The sequence below is a fragment of the Brachionichthys hirsutus genome, chromosome 11, assembly GCF_040956055.1.
Source record: "Brachionichthys hirsutus isolate HB-005 chromosome 11, CSIRO-AGI_Bhir_v1, whole genome shotgun sequence".
NCBI classification, from domain to species: Eukaryota; Metazoa; Chordata; class Actinopteri; order Lophiiformes; family Brachionichthyidae; genus Brachionichthys; species Brachionichthys hirsutus.
Genome location: NC_090907.1, coordinates 5740986 through 5768219, shown reverse-complemented (window position 1 = coordinate 5768219; position 27234 = coordinate 5740986). Strand labels below are relative to the sequence as shown.

Here is a 27234-nt window from a genome sequence, read left to right as displayed (position 1 = left end):
GGCTCTTCGACGACCTTGTCTTTTGCATCTCCAAACACAATATAAGTGAGATAATCTGAATGTAATTAACGCATTTTTCGGACCATGAGGCGCACTTTAAAATCCTTGCATTTCCTCAAAAATCGACCGTGCGCCTCTGAAAAATACGGCATTACTTCTTCCTTCCATAACCTCACACGTTCTGGTCTCGCCAACACGGGGGCTGTAACACTTTTTTGCTGAGCTTATTTTATTGCTCTGTCATTTATGAGTTCCAGGAGGAAAATGGAGAGTTCCCAAATGATTAATTCATTTATATCTGAACTCTTTCTTCATATATATTGCGTTTCATTGTTGCGTCGAGACATGTTTGTATGTTTGGCTGAACTGTTGTGCGCCGACTAAAGGCCTCTTGCACTAAAAATGTACTCCTATTAATAAATTGGAAAAGCATTTGTTGTTTTTTTACATACAGGTCTAACCAGTGCATTTCTTTTGGAACACAGTTACATCATTCAGCAATCCTGATCCATTTACTCAGCCTGCTGCTTTGGAGTGAAACTTTGATTGAGAATTGTTTTCCACTTTTTTGAACACTGTAAGGCTTTTTAAATCATTAACTCGTTTGAACAATTATATCTCAACTACATTTATAAATATCATAAAAATGTATCACGTTGATATGATATCGTTCAATAGTTCAATTCAGATCAGATACTGGTGTAATGGATGGAAACAAAAGTTCCCCCAAAGGGAAGAATCCACCCAGTGGAAGAGAAAATACAAAACAGCTGTTTTCCTTACATCCAAAAGTAGAGATGAATCCAAGTTCTAGGTATAGCTTCCCACGGTGAAGTAATCTAAATACAGCGATTAGAAGTATAACTTCTGAACAGAGGAGACAACTTGGTGGGAAAGCTCAGGCTTTGTAGAGGCTTTCAGCACCACCGTGCTCTTGTTCACTTTAGGCGTGCCACTACACCAACGATTTTGCATTCGTGGGTTGACCCTGAAAGAAGCTTGCCGTTTTAATTTGGGACGTTTTGCCGGACACTTTTAGTGTGCTGATCTGGGAGGTTAAAAGCGCACCTCAGACCGCTGCCGCACCTGCTCATATTTCCCTCTGAGGCGCTGTGATAAAAGACAAATCTCCTTTCATCCATAAAATCAAAACGCAGGGCCGCGACTTGTGGGATGGCTGCAGCTGCAGCTGGTCTGAATGCGTGCGTGATTTTGGGATTCATCCTGCAGGATAAATCACGTTTGTCTTTCTGTATGCGTGCACATTTAGATGCACGCGTGCACAGGTGCCGTAATGTTTCATCATTTGGTATAGAAGTGCATGCTGTGTTGATCGTTCTCCCATGAAGGACATGCTGTACATACGTGTGCGTGCTATTTAAGCGCCTCCTCGTGTTTCGGTGTGTCAAGCTCCAGATGTGCTGGGGTCACAGCAGTGCTGTACCAGATGTGTCTATTGGGCCTACATCGTCATGCGTGTATGCAGCTCATCGAGCCTGAAGCCGGCTGCAGGGTCAGACACATTCCCAGATTGTCTGAATCTAGGAGAAGAACAAAATGTGACAGAAAGGCAAGCATGGATGTCCGGTAGATGGATGCGTCCTGTTGTTGCACTGCTCCCTGGTAGCTTGCATCAAAAATGAATGAACACTGATAGCTTTAATAAAACAATCTTCACTGTTACTATCATTGGCAAGATGTCGCCGGCTGTCCAGGCAGACCAGCTGTGTCCGTCCATATCTCCAACAAGGAGAACAAAGCCACGCTTAAGGACAGAAATCTGGCAACTTTACAACAGGAGAAGGGCACTCAAGTCTTACATTCTCTGGCACAAAGAGAGGAGAGGGGGACGCGGATAATGAGGGGGGGGGGGGGTCTTCTGGGTGAAGGAGAATTCAAATAAAGAGTCTGAAGGGATGTGAAACAGGTGAAGGCGTGATGAGAGTCCTTGCAGAGAACAGAAAAATAGAGCTGAACATTCCTTGTTATCGAGAGTTTCTGTTTACTCAGATTCCTACTCGCAGATAGCGTCAGCAAATAAGCCGTGGCTGAGCTGACATGCTGCTGGACTCAGCCAAAGTCGACCTTTTGTCTCCGTGAAACATAACATATACACACAAAATCCTGCATTCTGCATGCTACCCGGTTATAAACACCGAACCTCTGCTGGGGCCCAAGAAAAACACGAGGCAGCCTTCCAGTGAGTTCATTCACTTGGAGAACATCAGGTTTAGATAAGATTCCATGGTTAACGTGTCTCCTCACCAACATAAGAAAAAAAAAAATTCACCTCGTCTCACAAGTAGTATCTATCATGGATAGGTGCCTACCAACCAATGAAATATATAGAAATATATATATGTATATAAGCAACTGTTCACATTTAATTTCAAATGAGTGAATGGGACACGGGCGGCCCGGTGGCGCAGTAGTAAGCGCTGTTGCCTCTTTCCTGGCTCATGCCCCGTCCTTCCACCAAGTTTCCGCCAGGCCGCTCATTCATATTCCACCTCTCCCACTATTGCGTTATTCCTCTCTTTGTGCGACAGAGTGATGTGACAGTAGAGAGCAGACAATGTCGGGTTACTCTGGTAATTTGGGAAGGAGGACGGAAGTATCCCAGGCTGGCAGCGTCTCTCCTCCCGGTGCAGCGTGAGTTCCACTGATGATTCACCAGCCTGCACGATGAAGGTTGGCGACCTCAATTTGAGGAAGGCAGGAGGAGGAGGAGCAGAAGAAGAGGGTGGATGAAGGAGGGGGGGATAATAAGGAGGAGAGGGTGGCAGTGCCTACGTCAGTGGCACTTGCTAATAGGCAGATGTCCTTGTCCCTGACACGAGTAAATCATGCCTCTTGGTGGAAGAATAAAAGCGAGAGAGGAGGAGAGGAAGGGAGGGGAAAAAAGTAAACCGGAGATTGTGATTGGTGTCTGGAGAAAACAAGGCACCGGGTTGGATGTGAGTGTGTGTGTCAAAATGAAATTATAAGCACTTGCTTCACTTTGAGTTCGCTGTGGAAATGCTGTTCTTATGAAGATGGAAACCAAGAAGGAGGGAAGCCGGAGAAGGTGAAATGACTCAGTTACGGTGTTTTAAGCTGTTGAGGGTGAGCGGGCAGAGCCGTGTTCAAAGCAGAGGGAAGCAACTCATCTGGGAAGAGGAGAAGGGATTCATCAGTGGCAGATAAACTATTCAGATTATTTACCAGCATAAAGGCCGGAATGACACTCTCCTAAAAATACTCATTAGTAAAGCAAAAAAAAAAAAAAGAAGCCCTTACAGCATCAAAAATAACATCTTGCCATTTGCTCACACGTCCTCTGTTTTATTCACAGCTGACTAACACCGGAAGTGTTGTAGAAATAAGAAATCGGTGAAGTTCAGGTATCACAAAACTGTGTTTCAGTACAATCTAATCTACTTCATTACATCCCAGCACCAGCCTGCCTTCCCCGGTGTGTGAAGCACCCACGGTCTGTAGCAGCCGCTGGCGTTCCAGCCACTCCGCTAATGGCGACAGGGAGATGAACTTTCCAGGCGAGTGACGTTCCTCCTGATTAAACAGCTCCACGGCAGACGACTGAACATCCAGCCTGCTGCACAAACAGGGATCACCAAACCACCACGTGCCTTTCCACTCGAGGAGCTGGTAATAACAATAACAGGATTGGATTTGAGAGAAGGCGCACAGAGCAGGAGTCAGTGTTGAGAGCCTGTGCCAGTTAGTGCATCCAAAGGGAAACCTCCTTTCAAATGGCGCATGATGACTTCCTAGTTTTGTCCCATGATATAATTGCTGCTCTGAAATGGAAACGGCTGAGATGGGATGACTGGTGCAACTAGAATTTAAATCCTGTTCGAGATTTTCCGTGAAATAAAAATTGTCCTAGACGCACAGCACTTTGATCTTACTGATGTAAGCATATCAGCTTTCTCAAAATGACAATGTTTACTGTCAACCGTCATATTTAAATATCTCAGGATGCAAACATTCCGAAGTTACAGTACGACCGATATTAGATTAAGATCGGATCATCTCAGCCGATGAGAAAATGTCTCAAAGTGTCCTCTGACCTCGAGTTCAGCGCTAAAGGAGTGTCCAAGCAACACCAGGCTGGATTAAAGGATAGCAAACATGCTAAAAGTTGGACACAAATATCAATTTCACATTGACACTAGAAGAAAAGTTTCCATCAAGTAACTACTGAAATATTTCAGTCACATATTCAACAGCTCAACACGTCCGTTTAAATAATGAACTATACGTTATTCAATAATTTCACATTTTTGTTCGTAAAACACAAAATCATGAGGTTGAAGAATTTCTTCTGTCGTACGGTGACACTCACAAATTACAGCACTGCCTCTTATGACTGGATTAATGACATAATTACTGATGTCAGTCAGACTTTAGCATCGCAGACAGTAATGAGCAGCATCTTCCTGTGTTTTATCCTGTGGGAAAGGGAGGAGACCAGGATGGAGTCCACACTTAGATGAAGATAAATGAAGATAACTTTAATCTCACGCTAATGACCACTTCCCTTTTCCTCCCACCTCCTCATATGTCTTCCTGTCTAGACTTGACTTTAACATATATGCCCCGTTTTTCCTTGTGAACTTGTGGCAACAGCTTCATCGCTGGCTTAACGCTCATGTTTATTAGACACCAAATGATTGATGCGTCTTATGTTGCCTGAAAGGACACAAGCAGTAATCTTCTTTTTTGTTTTGTGTGTGTGTGTGCAGCTTCATCCAGATGCGACCCAGCTGAAAATGCGAGTTCATTCACAGTATATTCACTCTAAGCCGAATAAAATCAAATGTTTCATAACCATGGATATTTTTTTTTAATATTAGGGCCAAGGCCACTGCACAGTGGGGTCCAGCTGGCAAGCTCCCATGCCAGTCTCTTTATCTGCATGGCTACTGGAGCTGGGGAAGTAAGGCTGCCACACGGAGCCTGGCCTTCACAATCACTGGAGCTCCTCCAACAACCCCCCCCCCGCCCCCGTGTCAACGCAGACAAACCTGGAGACTGGCTGTGACTCAGCCATTCCTCTGACGTCCGTCTGTCTGGCCTCAGATTTAGCTTATCAACAAAATTGTGCTTTTTCATTGCAATATAACTGGATTCTGTTGGAATGACTGGATCTGTGTTATCTCTACATACTGGTGGCCTTGACGCCTCTCCCCCCTCCTCCAATTATGGTCTGGATCTAGCACTGATTAGCATGTAGTACGTAAACTGCATGATGATGATGATGATGAATATATTTATTAGATAGATTACGTAGAACAGTACAAGTACAGTAAAAAAAAAAAAGGCCCTTGCGGACGCGGTCTCGTTTCCGTTGAAAGTCCTTCGTATTCATGAGTCTTAATTCATATGTGCCCAAAATTAATCTCTTCAGAGTAGGCGGCCATCTTCAAAGTGGCATCCACTTCTCTCTCATGAGCCTCTCTTCAGCTGTTTAAGATAAGAACTTTGATATAGTGGATGCAGTAAAAAAAAGAAAAAAAAGAAAAGAAAAAAGTTGTTACTCCTGATTGGTGCTAGTCAGGGTATATAATCGACCAATCAGTGGTCTGTATTTCATGCATCCTTCTAACACCTTGTCGGCTTGCTAAGAACTGCAACAGAGGCATTTACCTAATGGGGAACCCAAAAAAAGGCAGAGATGCTCTGTGTTCTCTGTGCGATAGCTCGGAGGCTTGTTTTTAAACCGCAGGGTCTCCACATATTTATCACACGTTACATAAGTCAGACACAATCATACCCGAGCTGCCACCTTCAATCATCATCTCCTCTCCTAGAAATACACGCGCATGAGGTCATCACCTGTATTTTAGTCTGCTGGCAGGAGTTTTGGGCAAAAAGGGCGATGAGGTGTTCTACGTTATCAGACACTTGACAGGAAGATAGAGAACGTCACAAACAGGAAGGAGAGGAATGTGCTTCCTGTTGGCCAACAGTCTTCTACAGGGCAGATTTCTGGTACTGTACCATCTAAACTGACACACACACACACACACACACACACACACAAAGAGGTAGGAATGTTTTTGCACTGAAATCAGGGAGAAGCAGACTGTCAGGAAGCAGCAAGAGCAGATAACATTGAGACCGTGTCCCCGTGCGCTGCCTCAAATCGTCAGCGAGAATTAAACCCAGTTCAAAATGGATGTGTTATATTAGATTGTTATAAACAAATAGCCTCTGAATGGTGTCATTTCTCTTCACACTCCCAATGTAGCAAACCTGATCTATATAATTCGATTTTAATAATTACCTGTATTTAATTTTTTTGTCATTTGGTTTTAACATAAAGAAGCTGTTTGAAAATGACACAAGAAGAAAAGATCTTATTAGTGCTTGTTGCTGAATTTCTCCTGAGATCAACTGCATTTTGCATAAAAAAAAAAATCAAAAAAATCAAAACCAATACCTGAACCAAGACAATAATGTCGTGGACAAACTAATCAATAAGCTCTTTCATGGATTCATTTTCTTGAAGATGATGTTTTTGGAGAGAACCCACACAGACAGACCTTCTTGCTTAGAGGCTCAAAGATGCTAAACCGCTGCATCGAGAGTTTTTTTCTTTCATCTAATGACAATATAAAAATATTGATCACCATCTTTACAGATGAAGAACACAATAGGAGCCTAAAGTGGTGGCTGTATTTCGCCAAATTGTAAAAGTAGAACATTTGATTACAGTCTTCATCCATACAGATCAATACAGCACTTCATGTAAACAGTCTGGAAAAAGCAATTTAATGTTTCATATTTTCTCCCTGAGAGTTGAGTAACACATCAAAGAAGCAAAATAAGCACCTTTACAGATAAATGATTAAGAATATCTATTTTTTGAACGTAGCCATGAGGTAAAACTGCTTTGAAACTTCAACTCTAACATGACCATGGTAATGTTAGACTTTAAACCTCTGCCAGGCCCGAGACCACACCCCCCATCTGTAGGTGGAAGATTCTCATTGGTTATCGTCACTAGTAAAGGTCCCTGAACACATAGGAGTTTTGTATTTTTATTGGGCATGATATCACTTGTACTTTATCGTTCTGTCCTCCTGCAGAGATCTTAATAAAACCCTCAGTTAACAGATCAACTCTCCTGAACGCCTTTCTTCACCTGGTTCGTTCTGAATAAAAAACATTCCTTTACACTGAAGCAAAGTAAAATGTGTGTATAAGAAGTTATTCTAAGGCAAAAGCAATAAGCTTTGAAATTAAATAAATAAAACTATTAGAAGTAAAATGCACTTTTACTATACTGTTGGGATTTCATGATCCACCAATAGACTTTAGTGCAAAAACTTCAATCCTTTTTGAAATTGCCTGCACATCTATTTTTTTTTGAGAGTATGCATACGCTCCCTTATTTAACTAGCCAATCCCTATGACGAAAAAGACTCAGCAGCAAATCAGCCTGAAGAGATGACGACCTTCCAACAGGAAGCCGTCTGGAGGTCGTGCCAATCCATTGAGAGGAGGGTTACCGCTGTCGAAGGCTGTAAACTGCATCTCAAACTATTTACCGGTAATTGAAGTTTTCTGACTGGATGATGCACCATCATCACCCTGAATACAGTATTATAGACCAAATTTTATTTTGACTACCTTTTTTTTTTTATTTTATGTAAAACCAGGTTCAAGGGCAAATAAGTCTCATTTTTGTTTGTCAATTTATTTTTAAGTCATATATTATAATTATTTTTCACATTTTGAAGCTTTAAAATTATGACTGCACGATTATCAGATAAATTAGGTGGACTATTTGCCTGGAAAAACATTTCTGTGTGATGCAGTTAGCGTTAGCGTTGTGTGCTTGCCTCAGAGGGAACTCAAGCAGGGCTGCTGCTGAGAGAACAGCATGGCAGCGTATGTGAAATTAACATTGGTCGTCCTTGAGGGCTTCTTGATTGAATCATGCAGGCTTGGTGACGTCATGCGAGGTTTAAGTCATATTTTGGATTAGGGCGGGGGAGAGAGGGAGAGAGAGAGAGAGAGGAGGATGAGTCACTGCTTCATTGATGACTGTCTCCACTGAGTGGTCAGATAATTCAGCCACAGAAAGAAGACACAGGCACGGCACGACCGCCTAATGGCACTCAAATGAAATGACTTATTGAGAACTAGCAAAACACACCTTTTAGGAAGATTAAACAGTATTGATGTTCCTCAGCGTTTCATCCACTACCACGGACTTGGATGATTAATGAACATGTGCCGCCCTGAGAGATGTGCTCAGTATCGGTCCTTTTAGATCGCAGATCCCTGCATCGTCTCTGAATTTGAAAGACGTTCCGCTTTACAAAGGTTTTGGACCCACCTCTGAAAAACAGCAAATTCATTGGTGGCCTTTTGCTGCGTAGTGGTGCAGCCAATTTTAATTCATGGTTTGATGAATGGACTTCTAATTGGATAGTACCCAAAGAGACAAAACCCATAAGAGTTGAAAAGCTAAAATGATCCTATAGAGACAACCACAAGACAAAAAAAAGAAACAAAATGGCCACAGAAACAACTCCAACAAGATCTGAATTTAGGTCATGAAATACAAGTGTTTACAGTCAATGACTCTACTTAAAATGAACTGCACAAAGTTTAATTCTACTTTAATTGCTATTGAAGAAATGCTGTTTGCAACACGAAGGACCAAAACTACAGTAAAACTTTACGCTGCAGTATTTCTGTAACTCGGCATCCAACAGCTCTGCAGTAACATTTAATCGACTGAAAGGTTTTCTGAGAACTGATTTTCATCATAATATTAACAAACAATTAAAAATGAACTTTTGTGCTGCATAATCTTTTCCTGGGGTTGCACAGGTCAGAGCGCTGATACACAGAATTATGATTTGCATTTCAGCAGATTGGCTGAGAACACCCGAGCTTGGCAGGGATGCTGACGCAGCGTAATACGCACATACATACGATTTATTCATGAGGACTGGAAGAACACTGAATTACATCGATCTCATCGGGGAACTTTCATTTTAGCTGCTCTCCACTTATATGGATGTCAGAGTCCCGGCACGGCAAACCAGGACTGAGATCGAACCCTTCAGCGGGCGGCGGCTTGGTGCGTGACCTCAGTTCCCTCTGGCGTAGGCCCGTTTCCACATTAGTGCAACACGCCGCCGGGGCAGCGACCGATAGTCCAAGTATCTGACACCAGCCTCTCCATGTTAGCATCGAGGGCTCAGTCAAGTGTTGCTGAGCCCTTCCTACAGCTGTGAGGATCCGTTTAATGGCTGATGAATCAGATTATCTTCACGTTGAATCCACTCATTTGTTCCACAGAACAGTGAAGAGATAGTGATGTGACACACCTCATGCTAAATGCTGTTTATTTATCACTGCTGCTCTAAGCACTGAGGCCGATCTTAAAATGAAGACGACTCCTCATTGATGAAGATAATCAGATTAGTTACAAATACTTTCAAATGGTTGCACAATCAGTTTATTTTTTATATAAATATATTTAGTTTTGATTGATGTTGCGCTGTTCAAGTGACACCCAACACTAAACTACCAAACATGGCAAGATATATATAAGATATTAATAGTCACGATTTACAAAAAATAACAAAACTTTTTTATTTGTAGCCACACCATGTTTTTTTTCTTCCCCAAAAAGAATACCAAACAAACAAATATTAAAATAGAAAAATGTTTCACCTACATATCTAAATAAAGGACTCAACTTGTCAAATCCAGTGTCAGAACAGAAACAACGGCTTTCTGCAGCAGAAAGGCTCACGCGTCTCTCTCGAACTAGTAATAGAGCGCCCTCTGGTGCTGAAAAAGGGTTGATAGCTCAACACTGTTGTTGTAACATGCTGAACTACACCATTTACAAAGTTTTTGTAATTCATCTTGGAGAGTCCGAACAAAAAGAGCTCCCTGGCAGCATCCAAATCGCTTCTATTCCTGAAGTAACAGGTGACAAATCCCTCTGATCTTCACACATCAAACGTGAATGAAACCACATCCTGACACCTGAGCAGCGCCTCTTTCTGCACACCGATGGGAGTCTGCAAGTCCGACACCTGAAAGTTCAGCACATCAACGTCAGACGCTCCGAACGTGGCCTCCAGCTTCACGTTCTCGTGCATGTGAAACTGAACCTTCTTGCTGTTCATGGAGAGAAGACATCGGAGGAAACTTTCCCTGAGCTCGGATCGTGCTTGCTGCTCCCTCTGCAGCTGCTCGGCGTCGGCCCCCGGCGCAGAAGAAGTGGCAATGGAGGGCTGACAGAGAGCGATGAAGCGGGGTGAATTGGGATCGAAGCCACGGCCGTTGGGTTCGGGTCCTTTCGGCAAGCGGAGCACAGATACCGGCACCGCCATATTGAATGACTTCGTCAAGACCTGTTAGAGAAAAGCAACGGACGGTCACTGCTGTAATGTTATTTGGCACGAGATTGAATTGAAACTGAAAAAAGCTGCAAGTGTTTTAGTAGTGCACCTCTTTATTTTGATTCCTAAAGCACCATTTAAAAAAACAAACGTTTTTAAGCACATGGCATGTTGAGCTGCGTTTTTGTTTGATGATTGGTTATTTTTATTATTTTACTATTTTGTCATGCAATGATCCCACTGTAAGTTTACGTTTAACTACTTTGGGGTTTAAGATGCTGAGTTAAATAAATAAAAAAGCCTCAATGATTCAGATTGTCTGATACTCCTCATTATTAGTACTCACTAAAGGATGAAATGTTTAGTGAGTACTTTAGAAAGAAAACAATCATTGCATGAAACTTTCTGCGTTCGTGATTTCATGTTTCATGAATTAATTTGTTCCCATTATGTTTACATTCTGACACAAGAACACAAGCTTCATGGAGCCTACAACTTTCGTGCGTCTCCGTTATTTTACATTAAATAGTTTGTTGAGCTGCTGCTTCTGGAGCAGCGACCTCTTTTACCTTGCATCAACATTTAGCCTGAATAGCATAAACATAGCATCTATGCTATTGCTACAACTGACTAATGCTGGGAAAAAATCTAAACCTAAATGCGAAACACTTTTACACCCAGAAACAAACCACAGTTTAAGTAAATGTGTAATAATTCATCTTTTTTTTGTATTCAAAAACTTACTGTTTGGTCCACTTATCGCTAACAGAGGTATGCTAGAAAGAGGAAGCTCGTCATCTTCTTCTTCGCTGGAATTATTAACTGCGGTAGCGCCGCGTACATGGACACTATCGCCGCCTGTTGGACAAGATGATGAACGCTTTTAATATGGACGCTAGAACTGGGCCACTGGTGGAGGGAAAGTAGCCCGTTTAAATTGATCTGAAAGCTTGTTTTTTTAAATGCAAAACATGAAACATGTGCTTAACTAAAATATCCAGATAAAATAATGCAATGATTTGTAAATCTTTTTTATTTTTTATTTTACACAAATTCAATTGAATAAAGTAGAAAAACAAAACAGCAGCAGCATAGTTCAAGGAAGCCATCCATTGTGTGACTGTGATTTACTGTGATTAATAAAACGTAGAAATACATTTAAATGGAAACTAACAAACATTTTATCTATATTTCATGTGTCTGTTTCTTGGATCTAAACACAAAATGTAAGTCATTCAGAGTTTCTGCCTCCTTAAAAGGTAAAAATGTGCTAAACTATTGTCTAGCATTTTCAAAGAAATGTCACAGTGGCATCAGTGAAATCCGCTGTGGAGTCACTCTAATTTCATGATAGTGTTTGTAATCACTGACCTTTATCGTTAAGTGATTCTCACGGGGTTTGGAATGACGGCTGCAGCCGCTGTCGGAGGGAAGGTGTTGCTTGTTTTCTACGGGTTGCTGGGCGGCTCGGCCACCATGCGGTTCTTCAATATCTTCCTCGAGAGAGAGAGAGAGAGAGAGAGAGAGTCCTGACATTTCTGAGCCTCCTGATATTCTGGTGTCACAGAAGGAGAACAGGACACAGAGGAATGGCGGACAGAAACATTAAGCTTCGTAGGGTTGAAGACAGAGAAGCCGTCTGTGTATCAAGTCACGCTTATTGTTTTTGCCGCTGTCCTGCTGGTTGCAGGTGGGGCAGCTGGCCTTACTCAGAATCTCTCTACGTCTGCTCTGCAGCGTTCAGCACAGTGGGCGTTTTGAGGGCTTTGTTAGTGGCCAGAGAGCTCGTCACGAGGGCGCCTGGTGGTACCAGGTTCCGAACTGTCTCCTGATGCGCCCGGGAGTCTGCTGGACGGTTTGTTATCCTCAGAGAAGGCCTTAAATGGATGCTGAGGGTGCTGGCTTGGATGCACTGCAGCTTCTGCCAGTATAGGATGAGAACTTTCCTCAAACTTTCTATAAACGGTGCTGATAAAGGCTATTGTGAAAAAATTCACCTGAAAACAGCCTGCAAAAAAATGACAAGACAAGACCAGGAAAAAAATGGAGGAACCCCCCCCCATCCCCTTTATCCTCTTCTTGATTCAGGCATTAGCTGTTTTGTATTTATTTATTAAAACCCTCAAATTAATTTACAGTATATACACATTATATATATATTAATGTGTATATACATATATATATATACCCCCCCCCCCCACACACACACACACACACGCATCATTCTAAAGGACAATTCTGGGTTTGGACATTATCTATCAAATGCAGTCTACCGAGAGCATTGGGTAGTTAAGGGATCAAAGTTCATGCACTTAGAATGTTGCCGCAATAAAATAACCTTTCCTGGTTTGCAGCCGTGCACCTTGTCATGACGTGGGGGCGTTTCCAGCGAGGGGCATGACGTCATTGTCCGACCGCATGTCCGCAGAACGTCTCCACGGTCATGTGCCATGTCTCAATGACACACGGCGGACTATTTCTTCGAAACCCACTTGAAAAAAATGTTTCGCTATTGCTTGTAAAATTATATTTTATTTTAACCTTCCATCATCGAGAAAAGTCGTGTTTCAACGATAGTATAAAACGACATAAAAATATTTAAGGAACTGGAACGCACAAGTGTCCCATCTCCCAAATGGGGAGGTGGCACGGATATCGTTGCGCGCGTCCTTTATATAGAACTATGAAATGTTTTTTTTTTTTTCTATTTTAATATATCAAACTGACAGTAACTGACGAATAATGAAGGTTTATTAAAAATCTAAACAGACAGCGTTCAGTACTTTGCTAACAGGTTTTTGATGGGATAACCAAGAAAGTGTTCCCGGCGGAGGGATACAACTCAAGCCATAACGCGCAACGGCACGCGTCGCTCGGTTTGAGTTTCCGGGCATCGCTCTTGCTGCAGCGCGCCGGGATATCGCCTGCACAGATTTCTGAAACATATATTTAATAACGTTAGACGTCCATTTTATTTTACCGGAGCGACAGCCTCCTACGAAGCGTAAATACAAAGCCCCTTTTCACCTCGGTGGTTTCGTCATCTTCGCTGAGCTCGAAAAGTCTACGGGACAATGGTGAGTGCGAGGCTTGCTAACGTTAGCCACACGCAGCTAGCATCGACTGCGACGCGGTCGCTGTAGCATTTCCTTCCGCTCGGATAATTAGTATTTATTTTGTTACTTGCTTGTAAAATTAGGTGCGATTTGCAATGGACGCGGGGCTCCTAAGCAATGTTATCCTCGGTAATATCGCGGTAAATGTATCGCTATTTTGGCCTGTGTTTTTATATAGTTGGATGAGTGACAGCGAAAACGCGTGTGAACTGCGCACTATATCGTTGCAGGCTGTAGCGTTGTGATAAACGCTCATTCCGCTTCTTGCGATAATGTCTCACCTACAAATGTTTTTTTTTTTTTTTTTTAACAAGCCTAATCCGGTGGTTGAACCTGCCCGGAGGTCTGCGGCGTTTTTATGCCGTTCGCTTTGAGTCCTGATTGGGCGCGGCGGCGGCGGCTGGTGCGTAAAAATAGCCCGTCCGGCGTGAACGTGACACAGAACGCACCTCGTTTACCGCAAGAAAGACCGTAATAAAAGCACCGTGATGGCCGACTGGGCTGATGAGTCCGATCTTTGCCCCCCCCCCCTGAAAGGTTCCTCTTGCGGGCCCGTCGCCAGGCTGTTTGAATGGAGTGTGACGTGCGCAACAAGCCAATAAAAGGTTGTCGTCGCCAATAACTCCATTACATAAGATTTATATTTATTTATTTTAACTGACATTTTCTTATTGCACAGCGTTCTGATTCTGATTCTCCTCCTTTACGAAATGCGCCATAGCGGTGAACCGTATTCTGCTGAATGACCCCCCCCCCCCACACACGCACACACACACACGCACACACGCACACACACGCACACACACGCACACGCACGCCCCGCATTGAACCAAACTATGCTTGGTGCAGTAGGCTGTCAGAACCTGCATTGCACCCTCCAAAATGGGGACTGTTGTATATCGAATAGACTGAGCCCCTCCCTGCATGTCGTTTTTAATCGCTGCTGGGGGGTCTCCGGTGAAAGGAAATAACACGCCGTGTGACGGTTAATGCAGACTCGGGTGCTGCAGCGTCATCGACATTATACCCAAAATAAATGCGTGTGTTTCGGCTGAATAATTGAAGATAAGTCACACCTGCAGCCTCCGCGGGTTCTTTTTTGGACATGAGCATATGAGTTGTGATCTTTTGTACTGAAGTATTTAAAGGGGAGTAATATTGTACTGAAGTATTTAAAGGGGGGGGGGGGGGGGGTAATATTTTGCACGGCAGTAACGCTCGACTGCGCGATGCTCTGATCCAGCCGTCGCTTGCCTCGGCAGCGCTACTGAATTGGTTAGCGGTGGACCTCATGGATACTCTGCAGCCTATCTTGCTCCATTTACCCCCCCCCCCCAACCAGCGTGGTGACTCATTGAAATTGACTCAAAGAACACGCGTTACCACCGTCTGGAGCTACAGAACTGATGGCTCTAATCTCTTTTATCTTGAATCAGGCGGGGGATTGTTAAAGAAATCCTCTTTTCCCTCGAAGTCCCAAAACAGAATGCAAGAATTTTACTTCCTGCATCATCTCTGCAGTTATCTGCATTTAATCGTTTAATTTAAACTTTATTTTGTGCTTGAATGATGTGAGTCTTTGCGCTATATAACAAGGCATCATCATCATCATCATCGGCTTATCTTAACCACTTAACCCAACATCCGTATTATATCACTAAGCAGCATTTACATTCTTGCAATGCCTGATCTTGTTGGTTGGTCCCAAATCATCTGAAAACCATTCAGGATCACACGGAACCAAAATGAAGCGGCGAGCAACAGTTGGCGCAGGGGATGGTCTGCGGTAGTAAACATCTGTTCAGTGGAGAAGACACAAGGAGGCGGTCGGTTGCGGTAATGGCGAGCGTGCTACATCGGCGACCCTGTTCGTGTCTCACTAATTATAGCAGGCGTGTGTATTTTGGGCTGTGGAGTATTTATACCCATCCCTCATCACTTTCTCAGTCCAAAGTGGGCGTGTGAACTGACTCGGAGAGGCCTTGTGAGACCTCATAAGGACGGCAGGATGACGTTTCAGGTGAAGCTGGATAAAAGTGCGTCCGCGTGAAGAGAAATTCGTTCATTTTCTGTGCGTTGGTTGGGAAAACATCTACGAGCGGCGGAAATCAATGACGGTGACGCGTCATTGTCAACTTTGTTCGTGTCTTAATTATCAAGCTGACATTTTCTCTCGTTAAATCGCGCTTTAGAAAAAACAATGGATTCTAATTAATCAAATGACTACGGCCGGTTCTTGTTCAACGCCGACTCCAGCATGCTGGATTATGTGTAGCCGTAACCAGGGTGTGCGGGATTGGAGCATTTTGCAGCGGCTCAGACCTTCTGTTCGTGCTTCACACCGTAGGCTGTCGTAGGAACTCTTAGGCCTTACTTCTCTGCAATCACGATGGTGAAGTCAAATCCACCACTGAGACATCCGCCATCTTTATGGTGCAAAAAAAAAAAAACATGTTAATCTCAGTTTCCTCCTTCACAAAAGTGAGAATCTGTCGTGTTGATGTGAGATTGGAACCATCTAATGATGTTTTCACAGACACGTCAAAAATAGCTGCCGACATATTATTCATATTGCTTTCAACGAGTTTATCTCTGAGGCTTCCAGATACTGGGATTACAGTAATCTGCACTGGGATTATGGCATGGTTTGAGTGTCGCTGGTGATTAGCATGCAGCCTGCCTGTACTATAACTGTCCTTGATGCAGCTATAAACTAACACTGGCCTGCTGGCTTGGTCTTTAACAAATATTTAATCATCAAGGTACCAGCGGAGAATGACCGATCACGACGCGTTGGATTTCATGTTGGAATGCTGTTTTAACACGTGTCCATGAGATAAATCTCATTATTCATATCGCTTTCAACCTGTCCATGAGATAAATCTCATGGACAGGTTTTTGGCGTGATATCACATCCTCAAAGCAGACTTGACTTCACCAAAGTTGAGAGCTGTAAGATGGAACATGCGGAATATTTTAAGAGAAGAACTAGCAAAGCAGAGATGGCAAGATCTACCATAGAAGCAGCATTCCACATTCTAATGCATGAATATTAATTCCTGAATGAAGCTGACTTGTATTGAGTTATTGAGTTATCGTCAATCTAAACTATAAATGATCCCGGGTCATTAGTGCTTTGTGGTTTGTTGTGATTGTGTATTGCAATTTGCAACATACTCCAACATACTCTCTGCAAGGAAATCTCCCTATATTGACTAAATTAACTGTTAGTTTTCATCCTTTTCAGTTTGGTGAAAACTAAATACCCCAAAATATATTTACTTTAAGGTATTGTCAGGTACAATTTAATATCTTGCATATGTATCCTGAACTGATACGTTTTAAATCAGCTCTGTGGTCGGTGTGCCCAGCAGAAAAAGTAAGGTGTGCGTCAACTGGAAGACAGCTTTAACTACCGGTATTACAGAAGATTGGTTTATTTAAAATGTTTCAGATCTGATAGAAATTATTTCATTATTTGTGACCGAAGCAAGCTTTTCAACATTAATATTTAATTAGCTATTTTGTCCACATTTTCTTAAAGACCTCAGAATTCAGTGAAATGTCCCGTCCTCTCCAGGGTCCCCTAAATGTGTGCATCTCATAATTGGTTTCTTTAATTTGTCAATTTACAATCCACGTGGCATATTTGAATGTCGCCGATTTTCGTTTCAGTTCTCTTTCAGTTTGCATTTGTTTGGCTTTTTTTGTGATTCTGTTACGGTTCTTGGGCGTTCTCAATTCCGCATCTTGAAGGCCTCATGCTCCCAATAGGGAGAATATTCTCAAGCAGCCCAGGAATGTAGCAATATTCTGTCCCGGTGTCTGAACTCGGGTCTTTTGCCAGCAGCTAGCATTCACACGCTCGTCTCTGACAGAAGTTGGGTCAAATCACACTTTGTCTGTCCAAACCTGTGTTCAGCCGGAGTGTTTTACTACACGTATATGTACTGTAAACTTAAGCTGTGAACTGCACTGCAATATGAGAGCACACCACTTGATGTTCCGCCGAGCAGAACCTCGCAGCCCTGCTGCGCGTTCAGCTGCGCTGCAAGCTTTTAGCTTTGTCCGCTGTCCTTTAGCCAGACGTCCAGCATGGCCCTGCTGCTTGGTTGCATCCGGCTAACACGTAGCTACCTCTGCCCCGCTCAGATTCTATACAGATTTGCTTTTGCCCCTTCGGTTGAACCCCGGGCAACGTCTTTATGTGGCCCCACCAAATGTTTTAGGGGTGGTGCCCCCCCCCCGTTTTGACTTTATGGTGTTTCTTCTGCCTTTGGTGCATCAATAGTCATTCTTAGCTAGAATGTGAATACATCTCCTTTTTGTAAAATGGTGTACAAAACATACACAGTAAATACGATGTCATTGATTAAAAAAGAAAAATTCGGTTCTGTGCATGTATTTGTTGGTTTTTTCTATTTATGTTTGATTTGTGATGTTAGAATATTACATTGTATTCTGAACTATGAATACTTTTAATTGTATCTCTTTTAACAGGCTGATCAGTTGACTGAGGAGCAGATTGCTGGTAAGTGAATACTTTAACCACCAGAACTAAGACTCTGAAGGAATCCGAAGTGAGTGAACTCCAGCTGTGGCCTTCTCCCTGGTTATTGTGTTATCTACTAACTGGTTCATTCGATTCAATTGGCCTCTAAAATGCAAGTCAACCGAGTCATTTTTGCCAAAAAAGAAAATCAAGAGCGTTTGAAGTCAGAACAAAAACCATCAACATCAGATATAAATGTTTAATTTAGAAATGTTTCAGCGTGTGCAGCGGTTTCTTCAAACCTTCATCCTGCATGCTTTATTCCTTTGCTGCAAATACTGTAATCATTAAATCTCTTCCAAATCATTCAGTGCCTAATTAAATTGTGCCTTCCAGGTAATCAGCTATTATTAGCCAGAGGCACCTTGTTTTTCTGCTGCAGTCGTCTCAGCCCGTGTTCAGGGATAATAAAATGGTTGCTACCCACGGTGAATCCTGCGTAGGCTCGGCTCCTCCCCCTCTATCAGGAATCAATAAGAGAATCACATAAGAGTTGGACTGAGAAGCAGAATCAATACTGGCATTCCTATTTATAAAAATCATATAACTTCCCGTCCATTGAATTACTCGTACAGTAAATGCTTGCTTGAGTAAATTCTCTCTTTAAGCGGATCCCAACGGCGTCTCGCTGTAAATCCACAGAGTTCAAGGAGGCGTTCTCGCTGTTCGACAAGGACGGCGACGGCACGATCACTACCAAGGAGCTCGGGACCGTGATGCGCTCGCTGGGACAGAACCCCACCGAGGCTGAGCTGCAAGACATGATCAATGAGGTGGATGCTGATGGTGAGGAAGAAGCGCACGCATGCATTAAAACGACGGGCTCGGAGATTGACACGCTCAGGTTTTCTCAGTGAAGCCTCCGTTTGTACGACTTTGCAGGGAACGGTACGATTGACTTTCCCGAGTTCCTGACCATGATGGCCCGGAAAATGAAAGACACAGACAGCGAGGAGGAGATCAGAGAAGCCTTCAGAGTCTTCGACAAGGTCAATCTCTTTCCCTCTGTTGTCCTAACAACTGTCACGGGGGGGGGTCCATTCATAGACCTGGAGGGTAATAGGCTGCTCCATCATATGCACATAAGAAGGTAAAGCGTGTGGCTGTCTGTAGGATGGTAACGGCTACATCAGCGCTGCAGAGCTACGGCATGTCATGACCAATCTAGGAGAGAAGCTCACCGATGAGGAGGTGGACGAAATGATCCGCGAGGCCGACATCGATGGGGACGGTCAGGTCAACTACGAGGGTAAAGATGATTTAGTTTTTGCAGCGATGCGTGACTTATGCAGCTGTTTGTTTTCACGTTAATTAAAACGTTGCTTTGTGGTCTTTTCAACAGAGTTTGTCCAAATGATGACCGCCAAGTGAAGAGGACACTGAAGTTATTCAACGTTGCTTGTCCTCCTGAGATCAGCGTCTCTTTTAAGAAACAAAAAATGGAACAACTCTAAAATGCTAAACAATCTTCCCTCAAAAATGAGTCGTATCAGTTTTGCAATTTGTGCGTCAGAATATCCAACTACTTCTAAGGTGTCTGTTCAGAGAAACACCAACAGAATAATCCCTAGAGAAGTTAATGGACCAAGCTTTAAGAGGGCCGAAGCCCCCGTTCTTCAGGCCATGATTCTGCTGAGTCACCCAGTTTCTGATTTAATTTAGAGGATAGAGAGCAACACTGAAAGGCCAGCGAGTTCGGAACGCGTGCACACGCAGTCTGTACAGAGAAGCCGGCCATTTATTTATCTCAAATTTAACAAAGTAAACTGATTACATTCTCCAAATACTAATTGAGTACAATCCACTTCCCCCTTTAACGTTCTCATGGTGTCCTCTCCTACGTCCGCCTTACAACAACACACAGGGCGCGCGGCACATTTTGAAGAAAATTCAAGACTTTTAGGTGCGCCTTATGGTCGTGAAAATACGGTACTCTTCTTTGCATGTGCCCCTTCTCTGGTGCTCTCTCGTCACAACAAAGGAAGCTCTGATTACATCGGAGGTCGTGGACAGATGGTGTACACACTGGAGGTATATACACGTTACTCTATAGCTATATATCTGTAAAAAAAAAAAGTGTCACTTTTAATTATTCCAAGAGCAAATAGTTGAAATGTAGAGCGTTCGTTGGTGCTCACATGGAGACGAGCATTATTAAACTGTATCTCGGAAAGACAAAAGCAAGACGGAGACGGATGTTTCCCTCCCTCTGGGGACGTTACGTGATCTCGTTTTGAGTCGTGGGCTTTACTCTGCCTGCGGCGTTGCGTTGGTGATGATGGGATGTCGTACCGCTTCGGACTGATCATTGTAAAAAAATCACACGCGGATGGCAGTTGATACGTTTGTTCTGCAAATGGATATCCTGATTATACAATATTGATGTAATGCTTTATAAATGTGTTCTCAAATAATAACAATGTTATTGATGACAAACTTTGATTGCGAAATATATCGATAGATATTAGTGTGTCGTAAAGTTTGCATTGCCTATTGTTGTAGTAAATGACCTGTGACGTGTTCTCTTTGGTTTTGAAATGTGCCATGATACGCCTCAACCTCCTTGCAAGACTTGTAGTTCATTATAATGTAATAGACCTACTTAATATAATAACATGATACATGCAGTCGATCATATTTGCACTTTGGAATAAACTATGTGCGTATTTAAAAGAGGAAAAAGAAACCAAACGTCACTGTTGCTGCTGCGACAACAAGTTGTACGTTCGTCATTCGTCATCTTCGTCGTCGTCTGATTTGTAGTCCAGTGGTTCAAACTTTAATCTGCTTGCTGTTTTACTCAACAGAAATACATAAACTATATATTCATAAACACGACTTGTGGTGGGGATGACATGTTTAACTTGGGCTAATTAAAAGGGGCTTTCTGGTCGGGGGTGAGATGGAGTTGTAGCGAAGGGTTCCGTTTGGTTTTAGTGGTGGTTTCGGTGTTTAGTTTTTGAATACTTGGCTGAATTTGGGAAGCAGCTTAGCTGAGGTTATCTAAATTTACTAAACTCCTGCTTGAGACATTTAAATTGGTTTAGCTTTGAATCCAGATGTTGAGTCAAATGATATAATGGACTGTTAACTTCCGAGGGTGTCTGGAAAAATGTAAAGATGTGATATATTTTCCATAAATCAATAAATTGACTGAGCTTTACTTCGTCTTGAGTTTTACTGCCATGTTTTTAATCTTTGGTTTACATAATTTTAGTTGGAATCCTCTCATTCGCTCAGAATTATTCATTCTCCATAATGCTCTGTCTTTCCAGTATTACTGATCCCAGGCCGTCTCGGTCGGGTGTTGGGACCGTACACTGACGAAAGTATTTGAGGCGCACAGGCTCATGGGATCATCAGAGGAACCTGCGTTAATCCAGGCCAGTGGGCGCTACGACCCGTCACCGTCGCACTTTAAATGCAAACACACAAGCGCTCAATGTGTCACTGACAGGACCAACAGAGCCAGTGATGAGAGGCTTTATCTGGAGCAGATGGATGCGGTTGGACGAGTCCACTCGCTAATCGTGTGGCTTAGCAGATATGAATTAGGAAACAGGAGCACAGTCAGCAAGACAATGAGTCCAGCTCCAACAGGCACAGCGAGGTGTGATTATCCCTCTGGCAGCTAATGGCGGGCTGCAGAGACTCACTTGTGTAATTATGCAATGAACACCAGTGATAATAATAGAAATGGTAATGCTTATTCTTATCTGATCTGCTGCGTTGGAACAAAACATATTTGTTTATCCGAGCATCGTCAAATTTGTAGTGCAACACAGGGAAGCATTAAACTTAGAAGATCTAGTTATTTATCTGTGATTTTACAATAAGTGCATAAAAGACTTTAAGATATGCAGAATTTTAAAAATGCTAACTAGCAACTGAATCGGGTAAAATTAGCTCTATTCTGAGCTTTGATGCAATACCTGTAGATGTGTATGCAGGTAAGTATAAGTGTTGCTACGGCTTAATGGGACTTATTAGTTTCACAAATAATAGAAGTGATTGATTATATTATTATTGTTACCGATCCATTCATGGGTACATTAACATATATTTTACTGTTGCATGTAGAGAAGGCAGAATTTAATATTGTATGTCTGTCATGTTGCAGCATACAAATTCCCAAGCGGTGAATTTGCCCACGACGTGAACACCGGGTGGTGCTGCAGCAGCATCATCTCACTCCTGGTCTTAAAGGACAGGTTTGGTGTCTGAGACAGGAAAGAGATCTGAAAACAGCGGAATGAACTCCTGATTACAATAAAATATATATTTTTTAAATGTCTTATTTCAAACCATTTACTTCTCAAAAGGCAGAAATGACATGTGTATTTGTTTTCCTGAATGTGTGTGTGTGGTGAGATATGTTTGCTTGTGTGCACCACGCCCACTGCTCTTTATTTAGCAGCTTTTATCATGCGTCCTGTCGTTCCTTTGATTGACACCGTCGTGTATTCTATTCTGCCGATGCGGCTGTGGATTTAAAGGACAACGTAGACACGTTGCATGTTATGTTTGTTCAGTTTGACATATACAGTACTCGCATCCCTGCCCGTCGAGGAAGTGTCCGTTTGCATCTGCTGTTATGACATGATTCTCTGTCATGTGCTTTTATGTATTTACTCCTCCCACACGCCGGTTTATCATTCTTTCATTCTTCATATTACATCCTGCAACTTCCGCTGCTTCCCATAATCACTCTGGTTCTTCAGAGTATGAAAGGGTTGTTATGTAGTCCTGGTTACGAGGACACACAAATAGTTCCTCTGCTCATAAAGCCAACTGTTGTCATGCATTAATCACCAGGGCCTAGTCCAATAAATGTCATTTTAAGGGTGTGGATATGCATTATTTCCACATGCACAACTATAACAGTTGATTTTCATCCCTTAGTGCAATTCTGCACTCAACCTGTCAAATGATGTCACATTCTGGTACCCTGTTTAGTGTTGTTGTTTTTTTGCTGCTCATACGGTTCTATTAGCCCCGAGTCCATTACTAGTAAAAAGACGCTGACATGCTTCAGCTATTAAAGCCTTCAGCTGCGCGGGTACAACACAGCTGGCTCTAAACAGACGCCAGCAGTCATACGAGCAGAAATCAAATCGCATGCTGAGTGTCGACGGCCCAAAGTCACGTGATGGAAGAAGAAGGAAATCAAAGGCAACAAACAAATCAACATTTTCCCAGGAATTCATTTTCGTGATCCCATGGGTGCGTTCAGGAACTGTTCGGTAAGTTAAGGTCACTTCAGGGAGAATTTACCGATGGATTTCCACAATGACATAGCTTCAAAGTTCTTTTTGGTTTAGATATTTTCTACACCCACAATAGGTTTGAGTACAGATTTTACTCATATTTGATGGATGTGTCAGACTTTTGACCTTTCACTGGAAAAGTCCCATCAGAACCCTTTTCTAATTACAAACCACAACAGCTTCCTGTTTTCTATTTCCTATCTATCTGCAATGGATAGCGCTGTTGCCTCACAGCAAGAAGGTTGCAGGTTTGAATCCAACTTGATTGGTCTTTCTGTGAGTTTAGGTGAATTGGTTCTCGTACAAGAAGTATAATTTTATTTTAATTAGTTTATTAATGTGCCTTCCTTGCAAATGCCCAGCCCGCATGGTCTTATAAGACACGCTACAAAACAATATCCAGATGGTTGCTATGCCTCTCGGTTTTACACAAATGTAAACAAGACACAAATCACTGCTAAATCCAGATCAAGCAGGATATAACTCATTTTGTCTTTGGTCCCAGGATTTCAAAATAAAAAAGCAAACCCATGTTTAAAAAAACAAAACAAAAAACAGCTCAACATTTCATGACTAGACATCCAGAACACATCTGGGTTAGCGTTACGGACATGTGTGATCTCTGAAATCAGAATAGAGAGGACATTATAGCGCAAAATGAAACTCATCCTCAACCAGAACCAGTAAGGAAAGCAAGGAAATAACTCCAGCCTGGTTGTACTTTAAGTATACAAGACGGGTATGTTTCCCAGAGAGTGAAACTGTTGGTTAAGTATAATGAGGCTGGCCTTTGAGAAACAACAAACCTGGCTACAATGCAGAGGGACTTTCACCAGCGGCTGGCTTGAATGAGCCATCAACTTCAGCATGAACAGCCAGCGTCATGCTGCTAATGAAGATCATGAGGTGTGGTCAGAAGCAGCGGAATAGACGAGTGCATTGGCCTCAAGAGGATTGTTTGGTCGACATCTGCAGCCGAAGCGCAATGAATCACAGAACAGATGATTTTGAGAGAACGATCAGGAAACCAAACATGTTTGTCTCTGCACACCAGAGACAAACACAGCAGGAAACTGAAACCACAAAGTAGTTTTACATTTCAATTTGCATGTCCCCAGCATCAAACAGGCAAGGACACAAGTGTGAGGATACAGATCAGGTTAGTGTCCTCTGTCAAGCTCCTGAACTTTTGTGTCGGATCCTGGTCGCACAGAGCGAGTCAGAACAGGCCGAGAAGTGAAAGCATCAAACTTTCTAAAAACAACTAGAAAGAGGAATGATGGTAAATATAGCCGTCTTCCTGTCTTAGAGGTCGCCGCATTTCACTTCGGCGTTGCAGCGTTTGATCTGTTCTTGTGTGACACGTCTGCTTGAGGGTTAAATTGATGTATTTAGAACCATCTCTTATTTGTAACTGTGCTTCAAAATAACTGATGGTTGACGTTGTGTGAGAAGAAAATGTCAAACCCCACCCTGCCTTCTATTTATTTTGTATTTAGTTTCATTTAATGTTTTGAACCTCAGCCAACTACTGCATGAAGTGGCCGTGCTGGTTTGAAAGTCAGGTGTCAGACTATAGTAGTATATTTATAATGAAGAAACATTTTTCAAAATGTTCTTGAGTTTGGCTTCATCGTTTTCATTTGGTTTGTCGGAAATATAGTCCGAGACAGAATCCATGCCTGACCGTCCATACAGCAAGTGGAGCTCTGCTAGCAGAGAAAACATTCAAACATCATTACGCTTTGAATGAACTCAAACAAGACAAGCCAATGTAGGCCTGGAAGATTACTTCTGTATTATAGGTGACTGCTTATTCTTTGCAAGTATACCTGCGCTGCTAAAGGTATTAAACACCAAATGTTATTATTTTTGGGTAAACAATTTACTCGTAATTCTGCACACAGTGAGAATCATAATATGTAAAGGCGTGTATGTGAGAATATGTGTACCAGTATAAAGTCCTTTAACATTCTTGAAATCATGCATGTACGATTTCTACAGGAAAAATGTTTCCTCTGCAACGTCATAATTGTTTGATCTCATGGGTTATTTCCCTGTTTTTTTTTAAGAACTCCCCGTCTTTCTGGGGCTTTAAAAAAATTGTTTTCCCTTTAAAAACAAAAACAAGGCAAACCACAGAAATTGCACTGAATGATGTGTTGTTTTCTGCTGATACTAGAACATCTTTCAATTTCTGATACCACCTACCATTCTAGTATCTGTATCTGTACCATCCTTCTTGAAGCCAACTTGTACCTCAGCGGTCTTTCTTTGGCCCACTCCTATTTCTCATTACGTTACTCTTGACTATGTCATTCAGAAGGGTAATTATGAGTTTCCTTCAGGATTCTTTGTTGTAACTCTCATTTAGGTTTTCTAAAAAAAACTTTCACCAGAACAGGTCATAATTTGTAAAACATATGCAATTAAAGCTGCAAGCAGCGGTGAATGAGCAATTGTTAATCTGTGCTGGATATTAACCTAAATGTCCTTTTCATTAGCGCTTTGTTAAAAAACAGATGCACTGGAGGGTTTACATAATATTTAATTTATATTTTCAGACAAAGAAGGGACTTCTTCAAGCTTCTGATCATTGATACTTTCATCTCAAATGCGTGCGGTCTGAGTGTTCACATCAGCCGCATCTCTGTCACCAGCTCGGATCTTTGTGTTATCTCCGGTTCATTGTGTACCGTTATGGATCTTACAAACCTGTTGTGAGTCGGTGGTTTCCCTTATGAAAAAGCAAACGCAAAGAGGGAAGAAGTCCTGGAAGGCACAACCCTCAGACACTGTGGCATCTATAGAACTGAAAACATGTGTGTGTTGTAATTAAATGATTTGACTTTTAACAATTCTAAGACTTACAAACGCGATACTATCAATCAAAGAAAACACATTGAAACAATTACAGAGAAAAGAAACAAATGATGATAACCAGACTGTCTCAAAAAAGACAAATATGCAAAGACGTGGAGCTTTTTTTCTTTTGTCTTATTCGTGCTTGGACTGATATCGAGTAACAGCATTGACTGCATAGAAAAATGATGTTGTTTAATGTGTCACTTTTCATAATGGAATCATAAATGAAAGCTCTTTTTTTCTTGTCTCTAAGTAATATTCCGCTCACAATCATCAGTGTCATTCTTCTTTCAGGGAAAGCAGTTGATTGAGTTAAAGGGTGAAATTCAGATGAAGTAGCCAAGCCCAAAAATCCCTAGGCTCCATCTGTTTCATAATTGTGGTTGAGCCAATACCATGTGGAAATAAATACCATCAATCTCCAAAGAGCTACGAGTTCCCATAAAAGCTTTTTACCAAATGTTTGTTTTTCCTGAAAATAGTGTCACTCATTTTCATTTTCACACACACACACACACACACACACACACACACACACACGAGTCCTGGCTCAGACAGAAAAAGCTCCTGCGATGCCCCTTCACTTCACGACAAACGGCTTGATACCCATTTCCCTCTCAGATTCAATTAAAGGAGGAAATGAAACTGAACAAATTATGCGTTTCCATTTTATGGACTGGCACAAATAGCTCGCTCTAGTATTTGTGTATTTGTGCCATGTCCCTGGTCATACATCTGTACAGTAAATATATGAATCATAATTAGATCATCGGCTGTTCAGTGAGCCTTAGAAGGTACTTAAAAGAAGATCGTCATGCTTATTGCAGCGCAATAGTTTTACCGTAACTAACTACTCCTGGCAGTGACCTGCTAATCAACAGTGCAGGATGCTCCAATCTGGATTTCACAACACGGTGCAGAAAGCTGTGAGGAATAGCAGATTGTTTTTATGTTGTGTAACATCTTTGTTTCTGTCTAGCGAGGGAACGCCATGTCGAAATGTGTGTGGGTAGTTTGATTAAAAACAACTTTATCATATGTTGATATCC

General features: G+C 42.2%; 2 protein-coding genes across 2 annotated transcripts; one reads left to right on the top strand and one right to left on the bottom strand.

Annotated features, from left to right (window-relative positions):
- Positions 1–9638: 9638 nt before the first annotated feature.
- On the bottom strand, positions 9639–11193 carry gemin7 (gem (nuclear organelle) associated protein 7). The gene is made up of 2 exons (XM_068745647.1): positions 11130–11193; positions 9639–10397 (listed from the first exon to the last, which is right to left on the bottom strand). The coding sequence occupies exon 2, from the start codon at positions 10374–10376 to the stop codon at positions 9990–9992; it is 387 nt and encodes a 128-aa protein (XP_068601748.1). The 5' UTR covers positions 10377–10397; positions 11130–11193; the 3' UTR covers positions 9639–9989.
- A 2162-nt stretch (positions 11194–13355) lies between these two features.
- Positions 13356–21216, top strand: calm3a (calmodulin 3a (phosphorylase kinase, delta)). Its single transcript, XM_068745553.1, has 6 exons — positions 13356–13462; positions 18002–18032; positions 18696–18839; positions 18936–19042; positions 19167–19302; positions 19396–21216. The coding sequence occupies exons 1-6, from the start codon at positions 13460–13462 to the stop codon at positions 19422–19424; spliced, it is 450 nt and encodes a 149-aa protein (XP_068601654.1). The 5' UTR covers positions 13356–13459; the 3' UTR covers positions 19425–21216.
- Positions 21217–27234: the final 6018 nt, after the last annotated feature.